Raw genomic sequence first — 23,227 nt, 5'->3', positions numbered from 1 at the left:
TCATGACTGTTGTTATTTATCAACAAATTAGCCTACTACATAACTAGCTAGCAAACTAAGTTAGCTAACATTACTGTATATTTAGTCAGGGTCTCTACATGGTTCAACAAGCCAAATTTAAGACTTTTGAAGTCTTTAAGACCATAAATGAATAAAATTTAAGAACCATTTCACATCGTTGCCGACAAAAAATGTACAAAAAATTCAAAGGAAAATTGGAGGCCCGGAATTACTTGCAAAGTAAATGAATTTATTCCCAGCTCTTTCACACTGTGATACAAATTAAGCACAAAGTACTACTACTACTAGTAGTAATGTGGTATGATTAGATGTTTAAGGTTGGAAAATTGTGTTTAAGACCTTATATGAGATTTTAGCATTCTAGACATTTTAAGGCCTTAAATTCAAATGATTGGATCATAGACTTCATAACCAATTAACAACACACGGGAAACAGGGCCGATCCATAGGGGGCCTATTTTCAAAAACCTCCAATTCAAATATTTTCAAAACTAAAGCTGCTACCAACCTAAAACCAAAACAGGCACCTACCTTAGCTATATATGAGTCTCCATGAGCAGCAGCATCAAAAAAATCCAAAGTCGTTTCCTTATAAAATCCCGATTAATTATTTCTTATATATGTATGTACTGTATAGCATAACTTAAAATGGCAAAAAAAGTCTCAGATTTTACACTAGATGCACAAAAATAACCAAATGCAGAGATAATCACCCATATTTTCAGGATCAATAGCAGTATTTAACAAATCATATACTGTAAAGTTTTTGCCCAAAATAGCAACTTTTTTTTTAAATTCACTGAAAGTTTTCAACAGCTAATAAATCACTCAATTTAACATCAGAAAGTTAATACTTGAGGAAAACATGCAGAATCAAGTATGAATAATATATAAACAGATTGTTAATAAATTCTACATACAATCACAACTTTTTATAGAATTGAATAGCCCTTTATTGCCATTATACAGTTGTACAATGAAATTGTGGAGCATTTCCCTTTGCAGTGCATGATAAGTTAAAATTTCAAAAGTGACTTGCAAGTATAAAATCTAAATAAACAAATATAAAATGCGTATGAGATAGCCCTATGTTCAGGCAGTGCAAATAATCGAAGTACAGTAGCAGCAGTTTGACAGTTAAGGCTGTGAATATTGCAGGTGAGTAAGTATTGCAAATAGAATATTGCATATGATTGAATATTGGACTATGCCTTGTGTTTCTTGGTGAAAAGCAAAAGACACCTTGCAGGTAGTATTTTTTTAACGTAAATATGGCGAATGTGCGGCTCGTCTTTAAGTTCACTTTTGCGCCGTCTTACTACAACAAAGAGCTTTTTATGTTGAAATTCTAGTGACTAAATTCTGAAATCCCTGAATTATTTATAGATATGGATGTGAAACAGTCTCAATTCTTGGTTAAAAGCAAAAGACACCGTGCAGGTAGTATTATGTTACGTAAATATGGCGAATGTGCGGCTCGTCTTTAAGATCACTGTGGCACCTCCTTGCCACATGTCCACAAGTGTGTGCATTTATTTATATAGCTACATATTGATCTATTGAAAGCTCTTGTTTCCTTATCCAAGAAGTCATGGCTTATAGATACACAGCTAAAATGGTCCTGCAAATGCTGGAGAGGCAGTAAAGGGTTTGGACTCAAGAGTCTGAAATTTCTGATGACGAGGACCCTAACTGTTGTCCAGGTGGCAGTGGCAGTCGCCCACCAACTGAACAGGATCGATTCACTTATGTGTCTTCTGAAGAAGAAAGTGTCCAAATCATGGCCAACAGAAAGAGTTGGTAGGGCTTTTATTGGAACAAGTTACCTCCCACCCAGGGCAGAACAGAGCCACAGTATCCACCATCTAAGGGTTAACCATAGCTTCAAGCTATTATATGAATATTATACACAATGAGAAAAATAAGTATTGACTATGTCAACTGGTTTCTCATGAATCCAAAGAGAGGCATTTCAAATGAAATTTCTACGAGACATATGATCTCAAATACTACAGGCATGAAATCATAACATATGAGTACATAAATTATGATTACAGCGGTACCTCTACTTATCAAGTTAATTCGTTCCAGGACCTTGTTTGTAAGTCGAAATGTTCGTATGTTGAGCAGGATTTTCCCATAAGAATACATTATAATTCCATTAATTCGTCCCACAGCCCGAAAACCTACATTAAATCCTTAATACTGCTGGTACGATAGCAAATAGCAATTACACAGAGCAAAACAAATAAATTATGAATAAAAATAGGAATAATAATATAATAACAATAATAATTCCTGTAATAATGTAGCGAATCGAGTGTTAATGTGTTATGCGTGGTGTAACTGAACGCACCACGTGGCTAACGTGAGAGTGAGTGAGGACTTTTCACCTTCACTTTTCATGTTCAGCTGCGGCGGACAGTAGGCATGTTGTATTGCACAAGTTCTGAAATAAATTATCAAAAACCTGACGAAGCTGGTGACTTGCTTGCTGTTGTTACAATAATAATAATTGTCACCTTAACTTATAAAGACTGGTGAACGGAGTTCGGAGGAGTACCGTCGAGATCGCTGACATTTTACGGCCATATTTTCGAGCAAGTTCACGGACGCGCATACCACGCTCATATTTTTCAATCATTTCCATCTCATTTCAATGGGAAGCCTTACCATTTTCTTTTTTTCACCACCGGCACTAACATTCTTGGAACCCATGTTGATTTTTCTCACAAGAAGATCCGCCATGTGTCCGTCTTGCGGGAAAACAAAGAAACTGCGGCGCTGTCATAAATTGTCATATGTCGTCGGAGGTAGAAACAAATGGCGAGTCATATTTTACGTCGGATGTCAAAAAGATCGTGTGTCGGAGCGATCGTATGTCGAGGTACCACTGTATATAGAATTAAGTGTAATAACGGGGAAAAATGTATTGAACACACTAACTGAGACTCATTTGATACTTGGTGGAAAAGCCTTTGTTTTCAATGAAAGCTTCTAGATGCCTCTGGTAAGTTTATAATAGATGTGATTTTGGCCCACTCCTCAGAACATATTGCTCCTAAAGCTTTTGGTGCCCTTTGGTGAACCATTTTCTTTAGTTCTTTTCACAAGTGTTCAATTGGATTTAAGTCAGGAGATTGACTGGGCCATTCCAACAAATTTTCTTTTTTTTTTAAAACCATTTGAGTGTTAACTTTACCATGTGCTTTGGATAGTTGTCCTGATGCTGTCCTGTTTTAATCATCGAAGCTGCTTGTTCATATCAAGAATTTCCCAATACATGGCTCCATTCATTGCTCCTGCAATTACAGAATCTGAAGCTTGCCAATACCATGAGATGAGAAACAACCCCATGCCATGATGTTTCGCTATCCAGACTTCACTGTTGGTATAGGGGTTTTGGGTGATGTGTGGTGCCATTTCTCCTCCAAACATGATGTGGACTGTGTAGTAGATCCGCCGAAAACTTCTATTTTGGTCTCGTCTGACCAGACAACATTCTTCCAGTATCCTACATTGTTAACACATATTTAGAAACGCCACTGACGGGCTAACAAAAATATACTTAAGTCTAGTCATATGTCACTCACTCTTCCAGACGGAACACAAAGACATGAGAAAACAGTACTCACAGGCACAAAAAAATGAAATAAAATGACAGCACACAAATAGTCTACATTATATAAAAATGTTTCCAAAATTATTTTTATTTCAATACAATGATGACGTACAGATACGTAGAGGTGTAAGAAGATGATGGGGCATCAAGTTGTAATAGTCCATGGCTCGAAGTTAAAGTGTTTTTTGTTGTTGTTGTTGTTTTTTGTTGTTGTTGTTGTGGCACCCTTTAGCTTGCCCTATTTGGAATTGTAAAACCAAAGATGAAGTTAAATTCCAGGTTTCCCCACTCCCATCTGATCGGGGGGGGGGGCAAATCACCACCTGCATCTTTGAAGAGCTTTGCGGATGTTGGTGACACTGCAGATTCTTCCTCTCTAGGTTTTTGGGGCATTGTTCAGAGTGTTGCCACTTTTCTTCATGATTTTACTTGGGACAACTTGTGAACCAATTCTAAAAAAAAATACACTGTAAATGACCAATTATCTAGCACAGGTGTGTCAAATGTACAGCCTAAGGGGGTCCGATCCGGCCCACGGAGTTGTTCTGCCTGATAGGCACCATGTAGCTCATTCATACTTTACATACAAAACCACATGCTTTCATTTTGACATTAGCACCATAAAACCGTAGATTGTGTGTGTGTGTGTGTGTGTGTGTGTGTGTGTGTGTGTGTGTGTGTGTGTGTGTGTGTGTGTGTGTGTGCGCGCGCGTGTGTGTGGGTGTGCGTGTGTGTGTGCACTAACTGAACTTGGCTCACTTTCATGTCCACAGTTACATACGTTCATCCGCCCTTCTTGGTCCATATGGATTGGACGTCTAGCACCGTCAGTGGCACCCAATGAGTTAACAAGGAAGATACCAAAAAAATGCCCCAAAACCAACAGATAGTGAGACCAAATACACAGGTAACCTGGTAATGCCCGAAAAATTAACAGGAAATGATCCAAAATGTATGGAGAGTTACCCGTAAGTATCTTACAATGACAAGGAAGTGACACAATTCTTTGCCTGCCAATGACAACAATAGACATCCAATTCTCTTATACTGGAAGGAGTGCTGTTGTATGATTTTATAAAAAACAAATAAAAACTGAGCAAGAGGTTAAAATCCGCGCTTCGAGTAATGTTGATGGTAGCGCTCTACGTCAAATAGTGTATTTTAAATTTGCTTGAAAGAAAAAAAGAAAATGTAACCAGTAATGACTAGAGGTGTGCAAAATTTCCGATTCTTAGATTATTCACTATTCGGCCGTGGAAGATTCGAGAACGATTCACAAACATCCAACTTCCGATTATTGAAATATGCCAAGTAAAGCGGAAGTACAACACACTCAGCGCGCCGCGCGGTCTTCGGGACGCAATGAGGAACGGAGCGAGAGTAGCTAAACATCATGCTTCTCATTACCCGGCCCCTCGGGTAATGCCAATGCTCAACTCACGGCTCTAGCTCAACTCATGCAACGAGATAAAAAAAACACAACATACCTGACTGCTGCCGAAAAGCTGCTACAAAAGTACATCCACATAATGTTACGGTAGATATCATTTATATAGGACTAGATGCATTATAGATTCGGTAGCGTTAGCAGCACATCTACAAAAAGCTAGATGCAGGCGTTAGTAAACGGCCGCCATCTTAAAGCAGTACACTTCCCTGCAAGGCTGTTGTAGCGAAACTTCCAAGCGAACCTAATTAACTTTTTATCTAAAATGCAGTGATACCTCAGCTCACGAACATAATTGGTTCCCAGAAAGTGTGTGTAAGGCGAAAAGTTCGTCTTCCGACCATTTATTTCCCATAAGAAACCATTAAAATGAGAATAATCCGTTCCCAGGTCCCCATAAAACATAATTTTCTACTAAATAAGCCTTAAAACTACACAAAAATATACCTTATTTTCTTTAATGTCTTCTTAGGCTTAACACTAGCCTGTGGTGGGGTCTTTTTCGGTCCCATAATAGCAAAAGTACACTCAACATGGTCCAAAATGTCTATCAAAGACAAACCACGTCCGCACTCAACGAAAGGGAGGGGACGAACTGGGACGCCGTGAGCGTGCGTCAGCTTCTCGTGGCGCTGTTCGACCGCGTGGTTTGGTTCGTCCGCCGAAAACTAGTTCGTCAGCAGAGACTATATGCTCGCGAATTTAATGTTCTTGAGGCGAAAAGTTCGTGAGCTTAAGCGTTCGTGAGCTGAGGTATCACTGTACTCCTAAATTGGTAAAATATTGACTTGAATCTATCTTTAAAATAGTTTTAAAACTTTCACATGTCGAAAGTAGACAAAAGGGAAATTATGGAATAACGGGAGCAATTTTAACAACTTTTAACGGTTGATTCACAACATTAAATTAATTGAATATAGTTTAAAGCTGCTGATACAGAATGGGGACTGGAGTTTTTTATTTACTGTTATTTTTGTATATTTGTTTACTGCTATACAGTGCTGCTCAAAAGTTTGTGAACCCCCTCAACATTTTGGAATTTTCTATTATTTCAACCTGATTTCCTAATCAATCAATTCAGTAGTTTTTTTTTGTTTTTTTAACAGTTGTGTTGTCGAGACTAAATTAAAAAGAGTTTTCATCAACTGATGTAGGTGCAAAATTGAACTGTTTGGTCACAACCAAAACCGCCATGTCTGGCGAAAAGTCAACACTGCATACCACCAAAAGAACCTTCTCCCAACAGTGAAGCATGGAGGTGGGAATGTCAAGATCTGGGCTTGCTTTTCATCCTCAGGACCTGGACAACTCCACAAAGAACATCATGAATTCTGAGGAATATTGTCAAATCCTAGAACATAACCTGACGCCATCTGTTTTGAAGTTAAAGCTTGGCAGAAGGTGGATCATGCAACATGATAATGATCCAAAGCATTCCAGCAATACAACCAAGGAATGGCTGAAAAAGAAGAAGATTCGTGTTCTGGACTGGCCCAGTCAAAGTCGTGACCTAAATCCCATTGAAATGCTGTGGCGGGACCTGAAGCGAGCAGTTCATGCCAGACGCCCATCAAACCTCTCTCAACTGACTGCGTTCTGCAAGGAAGAATGGGCAAAAATCCCCCAAAGTAGAGGTGAGAGGCTGATTAGTCACTACAGAAACCGTTTGGTTGAGGTAATCTCTGCAAAAGGAGGCGCAATATCCTATTAACTGAAGGGGTTCACATACTTTTGCACACATGATATCTGAGTTTTTCTTAAATCAACCACTTTTGTTAAATAAAGAATGACAATATAACTATTTCTTTTGTTTCAGTCCATTATTTGGAATGTCAGTATTGTGGATTTGGGTATAACTTAACATTTAATAAGGTTATTTTAGTTTTTTTTACAAAAAATCTGACCATCGCTGTGGGGTTCACAAACTTTCGAGCAGCACTGTATGTTAACTTGATACTGAAATAGTAGTTTGGTTTAGCCTGAGAGTATTTTTGAACAATTTTGGAACTAATGTACAAAACATTTAAAAAAAAAAAAAAAAAAAAAAAAAGGAGGGGGTGCATCAATAATCGTTTTATAATCGAATCGGAGCCTCTGAATCGTAATCGAATCGTTAGGTGCCCAAAGATTCCCAGCTCTAGTAATGACTGTAGTGTAGCCCATACTGTGGTAAAACTACTCTTAGTACATTTTTCTCAAAAAGTTCAACTAAATGTAACGCGCTACTTATGGAAGACCAAATGGGGCAGAATATATAAATACATCTTTAAATGAATACTTAAATGTGTCATTAATAAACTAAACTGGGAAATAAACAAATGTGTCATTATTTCATCAGAATACTAGTCCATTTCATGTAAAAAAAAAAACAATAATAAGAAAAAAATATTTGTGTAATTTAAATATTATTTCACAATTAAATTATTTCATGGACATGTGTTGCAGCACTTTATGAATTTATTTTATCTGTCAAACTCACACGTAAGTGGGCGGGCCCAACACCTGATTGTTTCTCTAAAATCAACCCATCTTGCCTTGATGTGCTGGGTAACCAATCTATACAGAGCCAGTAAACATATTCTGACACACTAGGTTGCACTTCCTTTACTCGGGTCATACAAGTAGAGGACGAGAAAGTTCCCTAGCCGCCATGTTTTGAGAGACTTCAGACGACAGCAGTCGATTAGACTTAGATCAGCGTTAGTCCCGTCCACTGAAGAGTTTGACAGATAAAATAAATTCATGAAGTGCTGCAACATGTCAATGAAATAATTAAATTGTGAAATAATTATGCATGTTTTTACATTTAACAATCTGGTGTAAGCCTGTCGCGATATGCAATAACTCAATTTATCACACGGTAAATAAAAATGATGGTGGTAATTCTCCCAGCTGCGATTTATTGACGTGTGTGTGCGTGCTTGCATACATTTGTGCATGCGTGTGTTTGCATGTGCAGCGTGCACTCAGCACAAGTGTGTGTTGATGGATAACAAGACTCCAGTTCCTTTTACAGATGTTAATTGGTCATCAACACGCCGTAGAATTTAGGTTCAGACATACAAAATAGGGAGGAACATCTACAGGTAGTCCCCGGGTTACAACGTACCCGACCTACGTGATTTCGACTTCACAACACTGGAGTCTTGTCCACCATTTTGGCCCCAGTTGTTTTTTTGTTGTTTTTGTTTTGTTGTTTTAAGTCATGTAAGAGTGTAGAGCAGACATGTCCAAAGTCCGGCCCAGGGGGCAAATGCGGCCCGTGGTCAAATTTCATCCGGCCCCTGGCCTTTGTCATAAAATCAATAACGTCTGGCCCGCACAGACTTAATAAATTGGTCAGCAGTACTGCAACCAGCATATGAAGTAGCTTACACACGAAATGCTGCTCCTAATTTACCCACTGAAAGGCAGCAGCGCTTTAACCCTTTATTGCCAAATGTATCACATTTGATACACCTAAAATTTCATGATTTTGAGACTAATTTAGAATCTTGACATTTCTTTTTGAGAAAAAAAATGATGTATGCAAGTCAACACATGCATCTGCAGGTTCCATGAGAAAAAAACATGATTTAGCATGGGTTATAGATATTAGAGCGCTTATTACACATATTCATTTTCACTTTTCTTTTTACAAATTTGAAAAATACCTTTTAATTAGGACCTTATTTTTCAAATTTTGGGATTCTCTGATAATTGCTTCATGTTGCAAGTATTTAAGGGCTAAGCAACATTACTCCGTGTGACCCATTACTACCATTTTCTAAAATGGCGACAAGCAACAAAAAAAGAAAGTTGACTGTGACGGCCGACGCTTCAAGGATAGGTGGAAATTGGACTATTTCTTCACTAAAATATGCTACAACTGTGTCTTGCCTCATTTGTAAAGAGACAGCCGCTGTTTTTAAAGATTTCAATGTGAGGCAATATGACCAAACAAGACACGCCGACATGTACGACAAGATTACAGGGAAGATACGCAGCGAGAAATTGAAGCAACTTGAAGCTAGTTCAATTTCACAGCAGTAGTATTTCGCAAGAGCCCGAGAGTCGAAAGAGAACGCCACAAAGGCTAACTGCGAGATTGTTGAAATTATTCATTAAAAAAATGATAAAGCAAATGTGACACACTGAAAGGCTTGCTAAATTTTGCTTAAATGCATTGTTCTACGTAAAGGTTAGCCAAGGTCGGCCCCCCCACATTTTTACCACGCCAAATCTGGCCCCCTTTGCAAAAAGTTTGGACACCCTGGTGTAGAGTGTAAAGGTGGGAATGTTTGGGCGCCTAACAGAGGCTACGATTCAATGATAAATCGATTATTGATGACGCACCCTTCCCAAGCTATTAGCTGCTTTTAATGTTTTGTTCATTAGTTACAAAAACTGTACAAAATCCTCTCAGGCTTAAATAAACTACTATTTTACCATCTAGTTAACAGTTAAAACAGTAAATAAATTACTCAAGTCCCCATTCTGTATCAGCAGGTTTAAACTACGTTCAATTGATTTAATGTTGTGAATCAAGTGTTAAAGTTGTTAAAATTGTTCCCGTTATTCCATAATTTCCCTCGTGTCTACTTTCAACACGTAAAAGTTTTAAAACTGTTTTTAAAGATAGATTCAAGACAAGATTTTAAATATAAAAAGTTAATTACGTTCGCTTGGAAGGTTCGCTACAACAGCTTTCCAGGGAAGTCTACTGCTTTCAGATGGCGGCTGTTTACTAACGGCAGCAAGTCTGTCATTTCGCATGTAGTTTTCTATATATGTGCTGCTAACACCGCCGAGTCTGTCATTTCGCATCTAGTTCTTTATACGTATGATATATACATGTGATATCTACCATAGCACATGTGGGCGTGGTTGGCAGCGGCTGTTGGCAGCAGTCAGGTATTATTGTTTTTTTTTTGAAGCGGCATGAGTTGAGCCAGAGCCGTGAGTTGAGCATTGTCATTACCCGGGTAATGACAATGCTCAATTCACGGCAAGCATGATGTTCACGCTCGGTCCGTTCCTCATTGCGTCCCGAATAACGCTCTGACTGTGTTTTAGTTCCGCTTTACTTAACATATTTCATTAATCAGAATTTGGATGTTTGTGAATCGTTCTCGAATCTTCCATGGCCGAATCGCAATTCATCTAAGAATCGGAAATCTCGCACACCTCTAGTAGAGTGTGTGTTTGAGCTCTGTATTTTCTCAGTGTAACAGCTGTCAAGTTTCCCTGCAATTATTTGTTTAGCCAATAAGAGGAGCTGTTGTCTCACTAAGGTTAATACAAAATTTACATAATGTGCAACTTTTGTTTTTGTTTTTTGTTTTTTTTTTGTGTGCATTGTTTTTGTTTTCCTTTCGTCATTATACAATTGTTTAGACTACATTGTTAATAATAATTTGTTTACAAGTTAAATTAAAATGGTGAAATTTATAAGTTGCTGAAATCAAGCTCTAAGTTTCATAAGTCACATCGTCCTACCTGTTTGTTCACTAGCAGGCCAAAGTGTTCTACGGTGTGTCTGTGGTTTAAAAGTAAAACTACAGTAAACATCAGTGAAACAAAAACTCATGTGTCCCCACTTATGAACAAGCCGGCATACTTATTGTACCTTTTTCACCATCCACCAGTATTGATGGTAATTACAGTTTCTTATTTTGAGTTTATTTTATTAATATGGAGTATAATACATGTTTTTTAGACATTTATTCAGCGATTTATGGGGTGTCTAGGGGTACTTAAAATGTTAATTCCAATTTACGCGGAAATTCGGGTTACGTAACCAATGAAGGAACGGAAATCGTTCGTAATCGTTGCATATTAAACATTGTAAAATGCTAGCATTGCTACTTTGTGGCTAATGGAAAAAGGACAATGTACTAACCACTGTAGTCTGCTATAAAACATTGGCAGTCTTCTCCAAAACGCAAAACTGCAGTTAAAAGGTGACACTTCCAACATGAAAATGTTCTGGTTTACAGCATTTGCAAACAGAAGAAAAGAAAAAAATCTTTTACACAACATGCATGGTGAAGAAAAGTGCCCTTTTTTTGTGTGTGTAAAGCTTAAGGTTAGCGGCAAAGCTAACGCACTTCCGGTGAACATTTCAAAATAAAAGCATGACATGTTCAGCATGTAAATAAAGATTTCTGGAGAAAATATCACATACTTCAGATTCTGCACTTAGAATAGCTTTAAAATGTCACCTATTACGAAAATCTGATTGGCAATGAATAATTTGGCTTCAAATTTGCTAACGCATTTTGCAGGACAAGATGACAGTCATTTTGGATCAAATAAACACTTTTAATGGGCTCTAATGGCAGAGAACAAAAATCGCATTAGGTTTCTTACCAATTTCATGTTGTGCACTTTGCTAGATTTCAAATGAAATGACTCATTATGCATTGGGTGTTTTTTTTAAATACTGTTTTTAATATAGTTTGTGTTTTATTTAAAAATAGCAATTTAGTGCATTTGAATGGGTGATTCATTAGGATGTATTGTCACTACATTAGTGTATGAATTGATTCAAAACAATTAACAATAATCTCGCATATCGGCAATTTATGAGTCCATGTATCACCTACTAAAATGTGTTACACGTCAGGCCTAGCTGTAAAAAAAAAAAAAAAAAACACAATGTTTACAAAATGATATATATTTTGATGATGAAACACTTAACACAAAACAACTGGAGTTTGAATGGCTAATTATTTAAATGTAAATTTTGGAGATCGAGTTAACCTAACTTGCATGGCAAAATTCCGCTAGCATAAGTACTATAAAATGCTATGGTTTATTTATTTATTTTTTTACACAATTCACTTCATCGTTCAAACACATATTTCCACAAAAGAACTGCTAAATATACTTTTAAATTGAATTACTAATGCATAGACAAACAAAAACTTAGCCTTATGTTAGCCTCAAAGTTAGCTAGCTATAAGTCTGAAAGGGGCTTAATGCGACTAAAACAAAGAGAGAGGCAGTTCACTGCTGCAATTGCTGTTGGGTTGCTTAATCAATAATATTACGAAGTGTCAAGTTAGATTGTCTTTTGTGTTGTTAGTTTCAATTTGCTCCCATCAGAGGTGAGTCAATGAAACCAATTGTATTGTTTGTATTCTTTGTTACTACTTAACAGAGCGCAAAGCAAGTTAGCAATTCTGCTAATTAGTGTCTTAAGTGTCCGTTTTTATTGTTTTGAAGAAGCATATTAGCACTTGAGTTATTGTTAGATAATGAAGTTGTTACAGGACAAGATGACAGTCATTTTGGATGAAATAAACACTTTTAATGGGCTCTAATTGTCAGAGAACAAAAATGGCATTGGGTTTCTCACCAATTTCATACTGTGCACTTTCAAATGACTTGTTATGCGTTGTTTTTTTCAAATATTTATTATTTTTAATATAGTTTGTGTTTTATTCAAAAATAACCATTTATTGCATTTAATGGGTGATTAATGAGGATGTATTGTTACTACATTAGTGGTGGAATTGGTTAAAAAAGATTTATTTTCACATTTTAATCAATTAATGACACAATTAAGTATGCATTTAAATGTGAATTTATACATTTCATTCCGTCCCATTTGGTCCTCCATAGTTACTACCCACCTCTGCTTCTAGAGCAATAATACTCAGAGCTTAGGTTGGCTGATAGCTTCACCATTCCTCCTCAAACAAAAAAATCATATTACCACCTATGCGTGCACACACTGCGCAGCATTTTTTTTCTTTCACACGATTGCTCGACCAGGCATATTCTTTGTTTTGTCCGCTTGCCTGTGAGTGTTTTTCACTTGTCCTGGGCAATTGAGAAGTGGTTAACTTCGAGCCATGTTATTCTTCGGAGTTCAGATTGACTGATTACTGTAACTTCATCATGATAAACCGGTCAATCTCTCACTCACCTCCCACAATTTTTTTGCTAGGGCATCATCTTGCCCTTTATAACCCATCTGTTGCAGGGCACAGTTGGAAAAAAAGCGCCCACTGAGAGTCTCAATGCCCTCTTGCAAGGCACAGTAAAGGGTGGTCTGAGAGCCTCCTTCAGTGTCGAGGAAGAAAAGCTTGGCAAAGGGCATCATCAGAAATTGCTGCCACGGGCTCAAATTGCGGCATAATTCAGTGTAGATAATCCCTGTGAAGCAGAGAAATTATCCATTTAAGTAGGCAACTAGCGAATTTCTCAGATCACCGAGAGCGGAGAAAACAATAGTTAAACACAATGACATTTCTGATGAGCAGAATTTGCAAGCTCAGACAGCACATACATTTTCTTTCCGTCCTAACCTTGCAACTTCAGTAAGAAAGCGGCTTATTTATGAACTTTTTGGCGGCAAACGCGCATCTTGCTTTTTCGTTAAGAATAATAAATTTACGTTTTCATGGCTGCATTTTTGCCCGTCGGTGCATCATAGGTATGAAGTCGCTTAGGGTGCGTTCAAAGTCTCTACCGACAAGCACAAGTGCTTCATTAGAGACATTCTTAAGTTCCCATGTATATCTGCGCCCCAACGCTCAGAGTAGGGGTGGGAACCTCTGGGTCACGATCCAATACGATGTGCGATACAAGGCCCACGATAACAAAAATCTCAAGAAGGCTAAAGCAGCATTGCATACTCTCTATTGCCATGATAAGAAAAGAAATCTTACTGTGTTTCCAAACAAGCAAGACAAAGCGCAGCCTAGCTTTAGACACATCTTAATCTCCGGTCAGGAGGGAGAGGCACAGTACATCTCACATGAGTGACACAACCCAAACAGTGATACGATGCAAGCTGACGTACAACATGAAAATATCACACATTGTGAACAATGACAAAAAATACGTGGCATTTTCGTCTCATCGTTTCGTCAAACATAAACTGGCTTTCGTCTTGTTTTGTTCTAGGCCCCCAAGCCACGTTTTTAGCTTGCCATCATCATGAAAAAATTGTATGTCGACGAAATATTTTCTTTATCGTCATTGTTGACGAAAACAACACTTGAACTGACTCAAAATCAACAGGAAGTAACCTCTATATGAAGCAAACCTAAAAAATTTAAACACTTCTCATTTGTAGAGTAGAATCACATCATATGAAAAAAATAAAGTTAAAATAAGATACTTTGAGGTCAAATGCAATTGATCAGTTGATCATTTTTTTTTGTACATGTTTGATGTGGGTCTGACTTATTTACATTTTACACCTAAAGTATATGATTAATAAAGCACAGGTTTTGTGTCAAAAGTGTTGTTTTGATGTTTAAGTTTCAACAACAGACAGTTTACACACTTGATACATCATCACTGATTGATAGTGCCTCGGTGCTTTTGTAGCATGTTTACCATCATGGCTTCCAGCGCAGTTTGGGAAGTTCCATAGCCGCCAGAAATCTGCTATGGCTTCCCACTAGCTGGTTGTAGGACACGGCAAAGAAATCGGACAAAACGATGGACACATTGCTCGACGCCAGTTTGTAGCTAGCCGCCACAGCTTGCTGGCTTCCATCCAATGCTAGAATTCGTAATTTGACTGCCAGTCTCTGTGGGGCATCAACAGTCCGACAGACCACCTCCGCAACAGTGTTCTGCGTCACCTGCACCTCAACGTTTGTATGATCAACATTTGTTGTTCAATGTTGATGAGCTGAAGATCCACACTCAAGTCTTCCATCTCCATTGCCATTTTTGTCTAACCGGAAGTTAACTCAAGGAATTCGACAAGAGTCCCCCAAAACCGCACAAACACAACGCAACACCCTTCTAGTTAGTGGATTGGCAGTGAATTACAGAGCAGCGCATTCGCTTGACGCAGAACTTTGAATGCTCGTTGACGACGTAGGCTCTACGCCATTGCTACTCTGTCACCGCAACGCAGAAGCATGAATTAGGCTTAACTCGTGAGTAAGTTGACTTGCTGAGAGAAAAGGGTGCTGTGGAAAGAGTAGGGAGGCAATAGAAGGGGGATATAATGGCCGCTCAGGTTGCCAGCGTCCCCTCTCGTAACGTGAGCCCGCCGTCCGAACTCAAAATACCGGATCGTGACTCGAAAGAGGAGTCCGCGCCGGGGGGAAGAAGCAGCAGGGGAAGAAGCAGCAGCATAAGAACAAGGAAGTGGGACCTGACGCTGACGACACCAGTGCTAAGGGAGGAGGGGATCCTGACATGGCAAGAACTAGGTACCGTTTACGCGACTAACTGCATCGTCAGCCTTCATCAAAACCTCATTAACTCTTTATGAGACACTCATATTATTCAAATGCGTTCAAAAAAATAAAGATGATAGTAATACACTACTATAGCAAGCTTCACTCACCTGGGTGAAGGCTGTAACAGGTCACTCTTGAGCACTCCAACTTGTTAGCAAGTTCTCTGGTAAAAAGCACATTACACAGCTTGCTGTTGCAGTAGGCCTTAAAGTTGTGCCACAACCCCTGGCCTGTCACCAAATCTTTGTTGGAGGCCAGGACAGCAAAATCAATGTCGCCAAGACGGTGGAGAAGAGCTGACACATTTACGATGCGACTCGGCCCACACTGTTGCATTTTCTTGAGGAGAAGATTGGTAAGCAAGAAGGGACCCAAGTGATTGACGCCAAACGCCATTCCAAAACCATCTTCCGTGTATCCAGGGCCACCCATACCTGAAAGATATACAAATAAGTGAAAACAGTTGTCCCCTTTGCGAGATATTTGTTTTAATAGTTAATTATAAGAGGGGAAATCCAAAATATTCCCAAACTAAACTAAATCATACTTCCTGAAAAGTTCTCATTAACTATTTATGAGAGGTGACTTTAACCTCTGTTTGGATCCCATACAAGACACGTCACCACCAAACCAAAGCAATGGCTACGTTTACATGGACAATTTTATTCCGACTAAAAGCCTGATCGGAATAAAAATGCTTCATGTACACAACCTATTGGGAATATTCTAACCCGATCAAGATTCTATTCCCAACAAGAGGGGTGGCTTATTTCGATGGATAATACTTTCATGGTGCTTAAAACACTTTTTATTCCAAAATTTCGGAACGTACCAAATCTATACCGCGACTGTCTGTGACAACAGTATATGCGTTTGTGCTATTCCCGGAGTCTAGTAGAAGCAGAGCGAGTGGAAGACCGGGTAGGCGCAGGGCTAAACTGGTCTGTATCAGAGACGAACAAGTTGCTAGAGATATTAAAAGATCTTTAAATTTTTGAAAGACTTGATGGTACAAAAACAGGAAAAATACACGAAATAACACTAATGTTTAACCCTTACACTCTGCAATATAGAATCGGGAACGCCAGCGTCATCTTGTTTTCTGGGGGCCGTAATGTATTTGTCTTAAAGTCATCATTTTTGGCCAGTATATAGGCGAAGAGTAGCTCTGTCATTCAACACCAGATGGCAGCACTGTTGCATCGCAACTAAATTAGCTTTCCCCAGGCAACTGAAAAAATTCAGTTGAAGTTTGCGTCTTGCATCCGTGATGTTTCATATCACGTCTTTGCTAGAATAATAAATTTTGATCACAATTATATTGGAAATATGGCATCACAACGACAAGGCAGGGGTAAAAGAAGGTGTGGAACACCAGGAAAAGACCATCCATTCCATAGTAGGCGAGTACAAGCAGTAAATTATGGCGAGCATGGTGAGGAGTCTCCAGAAAGACGTTTCCGGACATGGATTCGAAGAGGAGTTAATTAACAATGGCATTTGCCATTTGTCATGAACATATGAAAAATCCAGTTAAATTAGATAAGATTTGAGCCCTCCAGACCTACCTTGAACAGAGTGACCGTCGCTGCTAAATCAATACAACATTTTTCTTTACTGATCAAGTTGAAACATCTATATATTTGTCTATCTTTCATCATAGACTTCATAATGATATTGACGGAACACATTCCCCAGACATTGCGCCACACTCAACTCAGTCGGTCGCAGTTATTCTCAAACATGTGTAACTGGTGTGTCCGCGCGAGCCGCACTGATCGCGTTCACCCAGCAGGCGGGGAACACTAACCGCTAGGCCATAAGCTCAAGATGACGGCCCAGGCGCTAGCACACCCATATGAAGGCATCGGAGGGAAGGTTTTCAATGAATCTCCCACACATGTGGAACTGCGTGTACCGGTTACATGTGCAGCGATCCAACGCCGGATATGGGTTGAAAAAGTACGAAAGCTGTACCACATAAAAACAGGAAGGATTGTCTCAGAAGTGATTTGTTCGAGGATTCAAGGTAATTATTATATTTTTCGTACCATGCACGCACTTTGAAAAGTTGTGAAAAAATTCAATGGGAGAAATTAACCGCTACGGCATTGGCGTCATAATTCGCAATATTCACGTAAAATAAATGCTAACTGCCCGTTTTTTTGCGTTTAACCAAGAATCAAGACTGTTTTACGTCCATATCTACAAAGAATTCAGGGATTTAAGCATTTATTCACAAGAATTTTCAACGTAAAAAGCTCTTTGTTGTGCTAAGGCGGCTCCACAGTGGCTTAAAGACTAGCAGCACATGTGAAATATTTACGTAAAATAAATGTTAACTGCCCGGTTCTTTGTTCTTTTACCAAAGAATTGAGACTATTTTACGTCCATATCTACAAAGAATTCAGGGATTTACGCGTTTATTCACAAGAATTTTCAACATAAAAAGCTATTAGTGGTGATAAGGCGGTGCCACAATGGCTAACAGACTAGCAGCACATTCAACATATTTACTTACAATAAATGCTGATTGCACGTTTTTTTTTTTCTTTCAACCAAAAATCGAGACGTCCATATCTACATAGAATTAAGAGATTTAGGCATTCATTCACGAGAATTTTCAACGTAAAAAGCTTTGTCTGTGTTTCCACTCGGTCAGCTTTGACGGAGATAGGCCTCCTATTAATCAGCCCCGTTCCCCATCAATATACTGTATTATGGAGTCTATGTTTTTATTTGAAATATCTTACCTGCATTGTTGATGAGAATGTCCAGTCTGGGCTCGGTTTTTAAGATGGTTCCAGCAAAACTGCGTACAGACTTAAAACTTGCCAGATCCAACTGCATGAACAGAACCTGATTGTTGCCACTCTCCTGGGAGACAAGAATGTGGTGAGGCTCTAAATGAAATTTCATCTAAATTTGTTGACTCATTTTCAACTGATATTTTCTAAAAAGTAATAATCCTCATTATTTTAAATGAACTGTATTTTGGTTAAGACACGAAAATGCAAATCGTTAATACAGTGGAACCCGTACTTACGAACGTCTCTACATACAGAATTTTCAGGTTAAGACTTGCCTCAACGATAAAACATTGCCCATTTACGAAAGAAGTTTCAGGATACGAAAGGCAAAAATACAGTATGGCTGGTACTCTCAGTTCCCAGAGTTTACTGAACATAACATACTGATAGCTGCTCTGCCATTGGCTATTGCCGAGAATTCCTGGCATCTAATTGGCTAAGAAGGACCTCTACTGTATGTGTATGTGTGTATCCCAGCGTCCTCTTCATCCACTCCTCGTGTCCAGACCGCTTTACATGAGTGTATTAACTTTTATTCTTTACTCTACTCTTGGTTTTTTACACTATGCTCCCTGATTTTATGTTTATTCTGCAATAATCTAATTGAAACATGTATTTGTTACATGTTTGAGGCATTTCTATGCATTATGACAGATTGATGTCCGAATTTTGGAGGGCTTGGAACGGATTAGGGCAAAATTTTCAAGTTACTAAACTACTACCACAACCATTTAATTCCATAAGTAGAGGTACCACTCTATTGTGTATTTCACAATAACAAAACCTCAATTATTTGAACACACAAGTGTTGAGGTTTCTTACTCTGCGTATTTCAAAGACAGCAGCTTCAGCTTTCGTCTTGTTGCGGCATGCGAGAATGACCCTGGCTCCTCTTTTGGCCAATTCCAGAGCCGTGGCCTTACCAATACCGGTGTTGCTTCCTGGAATAAAAAAAAAAAAAAAGACTAACAACACCACATAATTACAATATCAAAACATGGTATGCCACTAGAGAAGCAAGACAGTGGTCCAGTATCGATTGGGCTAGCTTAATGGATACAATTACATTCTGTATGCTTACACTCAGACATTGGTTGTGGTCTGTTGTTTTCTTTTTTTCACATTTAGACAGCAATTAAAGCTGAAAACAGATTAACAGGTAGGCAGTGTAACACTGCAATCACTATTCAATGCTGTTGAATTTTCGTGACAGCCAAGAAAAAACGAAGTGCAAGTTCTGTAATTTGGACCAGTTAGCGCTAGCTTATAAAGGGAAATGGTATTTTTGCTGACATGCAAGCTTCTATTGTTTGTGTACATAATAAAGATATTAAAAACCATAGTAAACTATGTAAAAAACTGAAATATTTCTCTGGATGTTGTCACTTCTTAGATCCCGAGTGGCATGCTGCTAGAACGGGCCCAGATTTTCCCTCTGTTTGCCTGCCGTTATGGTTGCTTGTTCCTTGTTTTTTTTTTTTTTTTTTTTTTTTACCGTTCTCGACCTGGAATAACTTATCAATGTTTTGGAAAGTCGTTGCTAGAGCTTTTCTTCAGAATTCTTAGGGGCCGTTCACATTGTGATGCTCCGAGAATACGACACATTAAATGTTTGCATTTACATCGTTCCGTCTGCATTTGAACGATGTAGTATTCATGCCAGGCCATAGGGGGCAATGCAGTTTTACAAGGTAACAGCCAATAATGCGCTTCCTTGATAACAACCTCCTCAGCCCGGAAGACAACATACCCGCCCACTCGAAACAGTGGCGTCTCCGCATTTTTGTCTTTTGCTTCAAAATGCACAAAAATGCGAAAAATTAAAACTTCAGATGGGCCTTCAAATGTGCTGACTTTCACAGGGGAACCTTCTGAGCAATGCATGATTTTAAACCATTGAACCATTTAGTTCTATCAACAGTAGCCTTTGAAACTGCACACAGCTCCCTTTAGGTCATTGACCAGCTCCTGCCGTGTAGTTCTAGGGTGAGCCCTACCTATTCTCATCATGAGTGATGCCCCACGAGATGTCATACATGGAGCCCCAGTCCATGGTAGATTATCACTCATGTTTAGCCTTTTTCATTTTCTAACAATTGCTGCAACTGTTGATTTATTCTCACCAAGCTGCTTTTCAATTGTCCCATAGCCTTTCCCAGCTTTGTGGAGCTCAACATTTTTTCTCTGGTGTCTTTCAATAGCTCTTTGTTTTGCCCACGGTGGCAGTTGGATTATGACCCATTTTGGGGTGCACAGGCAACAATAATGAGCTCAAACGGGTAGTAGGTGGGTGGTTACTCATGGGGTGAAGGAGGACTTTTTTAAGGTTGACTGACAACTCTTAAAAGTGCGTATGACAACAAAAAGCATGTTTGTTTTAAATTTCCAATGCTCCTGAATGAAATGGACCGCTTGGATGTGTGTGGAAGCAATCGTTTTATATATTCAATTTTTGAATCCAGCGCCATGAAAATGAGTGACTTCTGGCTTCAGTCTCGGATTTAGGATAAATGCGAATGTGACATCACCCAGGTCAGCATCTCACAATACAGCATTTCTTTATAGCCTGCAGATGGACTGCGGATTCAGCTGATTTTGCGGATTGATTCGTTTATTTTTCGCATCACGCCAGCCAAGCGGATGCAGAAAATTGTTGCTGCACCAGGGAGAGGCGTGTGAGCCTTTTTGGGTTTCCAAAGGTTCCGGTTCACCGCGGATATTGGTCAAAACAAGACTTACGAGGAAGTGAGTAAACATCGTATTTTGTATTATGTCAACTACTGGGATCATGGCACACGTTTTAATATGAAGGTGGCTTGCATTTTGTGGCTGGTTGTCCACCAAAAATGCCACTCAGCCGACGACCGGTGGCTTTTTTTTTTTTTTTTTAACCTGTCCTGTTCAGCTATTTGACACGGAGAATGGAAGTCTGAGTGCCCGGTTGGTCTGAACAGTTTTAATGTTTCACATTGAGAGTATGACTTACTCTCATTGTGATCATTCACATACCTTGTTTATGATGACAAAACAGCAAACAGGAAGGGGTTATGGGGGAACAGAAGAAAAGAAAGACAAGAGAAGAAAGAAAAGAAACACAAACAACAACAAGAAATACATTGAACGTCTACACTAACTACTAACATGTTGGTGCTATCGTCAGCTAGATGTATTTCCGATTGACACCATGTGGGCGGCCTGTTGACCAGCGAAAGAAGGGGATAGGGGTGGGGGAGTCTAAAAGCTAAGTGATTGAAAGTGGAAGAGTGTACACAAATCAGCTCTGTTATCTAGAACCCAGTAATAAGGTGAATCCCTCGTGTGTGTGTAAACCCGTTGGCGACCGAAAAATACTTGGATAAAAAGAATATCCTGTAAAAATATTGGAGTAGAGAGACGGAAACAATGACATTTTGCATCTCTCTTCGTCGCATTTTCCTCGTTCTGAATAATTCCCCCTCAATGGGTTGAATTGTAAATCAGATAAAACCATGACCTTGCCGTCGTCATCCTACTGCTGGGGATGCTGGAGCCCTATAATGGTAGGCGTGGCTAAACGGCAGATTAAAAAAATAATTTCTCGTCATCTGCTCTTTGCCAAATTGTTGTATATAGTCAAATCGTCTCAAAATATGATTCTAATTCACATAATAATGCTATTTAACCCTTTTTTTTAATCCTGCCGTACGCACTTTAAATTATTGTTGATTCTCAGGGGCACAAATACTTATGAACCCAATAAATTACAAATAAATGTTTTTTTTTTTTTAATCATGCAATGTGATTTCAGGATTTTTTTAATAAGTAGAAATGCATCTATGATTGAAATTTCAGCCCTCTTCCTATTTTCTAAGTGGAAGAACTTGCAAAATCACAAAGGGTGCAAATATTTCTGCTCCTCAATGTCTATAGTCTGTATTTTAAAAAATCTAAGATGGTGAACATCAGAACACTGGGAACTTTCCCAAAAATCCGGTGGTTTGGCACAGAATTACACAGCTGTGTTAAACTGAGTGTAACTAAACACTAAGAAGATTTACACATCTCATTTCATTTGATGCATGGAAATGTGCTGTCATATCGTGTTTTTAAAACAGTCTACTGAAAACTGCGGTGAACTGACAGTAGCTGTGTTAAGTAAACAAATGAACTTCTTCCGGGGTTTTCTATCCATGTCGGGAAAACCAGTTGTAGACGAAAGTACTACCTGTCACGATGGCCGTCTTCCCCATCAGCTTCACTGGACTGGAGCACCTAGTCCCACGGAATATACCATAATACACAAGCACATAGAAGGCGACGATGACCGCCACGATGCCCAATAGCGTAACCATCGCTGGAGAAGTTGGTCTAACCTGATATATCATATCATGTTAGATGTCGTAAAACAGAGTCGGGGCTGTCATTTGACTCAAGGCTGTGGCAGACCCTATAGATGGGTGATTTCCTTCATTAAATGGATATAAACATACTGAATTTATGACGGATTTTCACAGGGTTTGGTTCACGATTTTACGGCCATGTACACCGCGAATGGTCCTTTTCTTAAGATGGCCGACAAGTAAGGACGTCTGTCCCTGTTTGCTATGGTGCGCAAAACACATCTAGCCTTACCTTATGATATTTATTCCAGTACCACTTCCAATGTTTTCTGGCATGCTGAACCCATGAATAGTGCAAGACTGCCCCTTCTGCTCAAGATACGTACTGTACATTTTATTCTGTCGCATAGTTTGGTGGATAGGAAACCTTAAAATAGCTTCATCTACCAATCGTTATTTCAGAATAAATGGGATAATACTACTAATAATAATGCAACTATTCCTAAATCTAAAAACTCTTTATACAGATCTTTTCCCTCAGCAGAATGTAGCACACAAACCAGTAGCATGTCGAGGCCGCATCACATTGACAAAGGCCTGGACGGCAGTTATTTAATATTAAATAGTATAAAGAAGCTGGTCGCTGTCACTGTGGACCAAACCATTTTTGTCCCTCCATGAGAGAGTCCTCTCGAATGTCCACTATATTGAAGGGCTGTGATTTTAACATAATTCTCTGAGTTTATAAAATCAATACATACAGACCCTTTCCAAAAAATTCAAAAACGTTGAATAGCATGGAAATGGTG

General features: G+C 38.9%; 1 protein-coding gene across 2 annotated transcripts; it reads right to left on the bottom strand.

Moving 5' to 3' along the window:
• Positions 1-933: 933 nt before the first annotated feature.
• LOC130917163 (dehydrogenase/reductase SDR family member 13-like) lies at positions 934-23,227 on the bottom strand. 2 transcript variants are annotated; one of them, XR_009063426.1, is made up of 7 exons: positions 22,304-23,226; positions 18,922-19,040; positions 18,043-18,166; positions 15,397-15,723; positions 13,006-13,235; positions 3,967-4,095; positions 3,716-3,881 (listed from the first exon to the last, which is right to left on the bottom strand). XR_009063426.1 is itself a non-coding variant. In XM_057838269.1 (6 exons), exons 1-6 carry the CDS (start codon positions 22,461-22,463, stop codon positions 3,494-3,496), a joined length of 1,002 nt encoding a protein of 333 aa, XP_057694252.1. In that variant the 5' UTR covers positions 22,464-23,227; the 3' UTR covers positions 934-3,493. The 2 variants fall into 2 exon arrangements, 1 of the variants encoding a protein (XP_057694252.1); XM_057838269.1 differs by lacking the exons at positions 3,716-3,881; positions 3,967-4,095 and adding an exon at positions 934-3,535 and having other exon boundaries at positions 22,304-23,227.

Source organism: Corythoichthys intestinalis, chromosome 6, assembly GCF_030265065.1.
Source record: "Corythoichthys intestinalis isolate RoL2023-P3 chromosome 6, ASM3026506v1, whole genome shotgun sequence".
NCBI classification, from domain to species: Eukaryota; Metazoa; Chordata; class Actinopteri; order Syngnathiformes; family Syngnathidae; genus Corythoichthys; species Corythoichthys intestinalis.
This window is presented reverse-complemented; position numbering and strand designations above follow the sequence as displayed.

Bases quoted from the DNA above. Each gene is read 5' to 3' on its own strand.
- LOC130917163 (XM_057838269.1), bottom strand. From the start codon at position 22,463: ATGATATATCAGGTTAGACCAACTTCTCCAGCGATGGTTACGCTATTG. The intron at 19,041-22,303 runs GTAGTACTTTCG...TTTTTATTCCAG, and splicing joins GAAGACGGCCATCGTGACAG to GAAGCAACACCGGTATTGGT. The intron at 18,167-18,921 runs GTAAGAAACCTC...CTTGTCTCCCAG, and splicing joins CTGTCTTTGAAATACGCAGA to GAGAGTGGCAACAATCAGGT.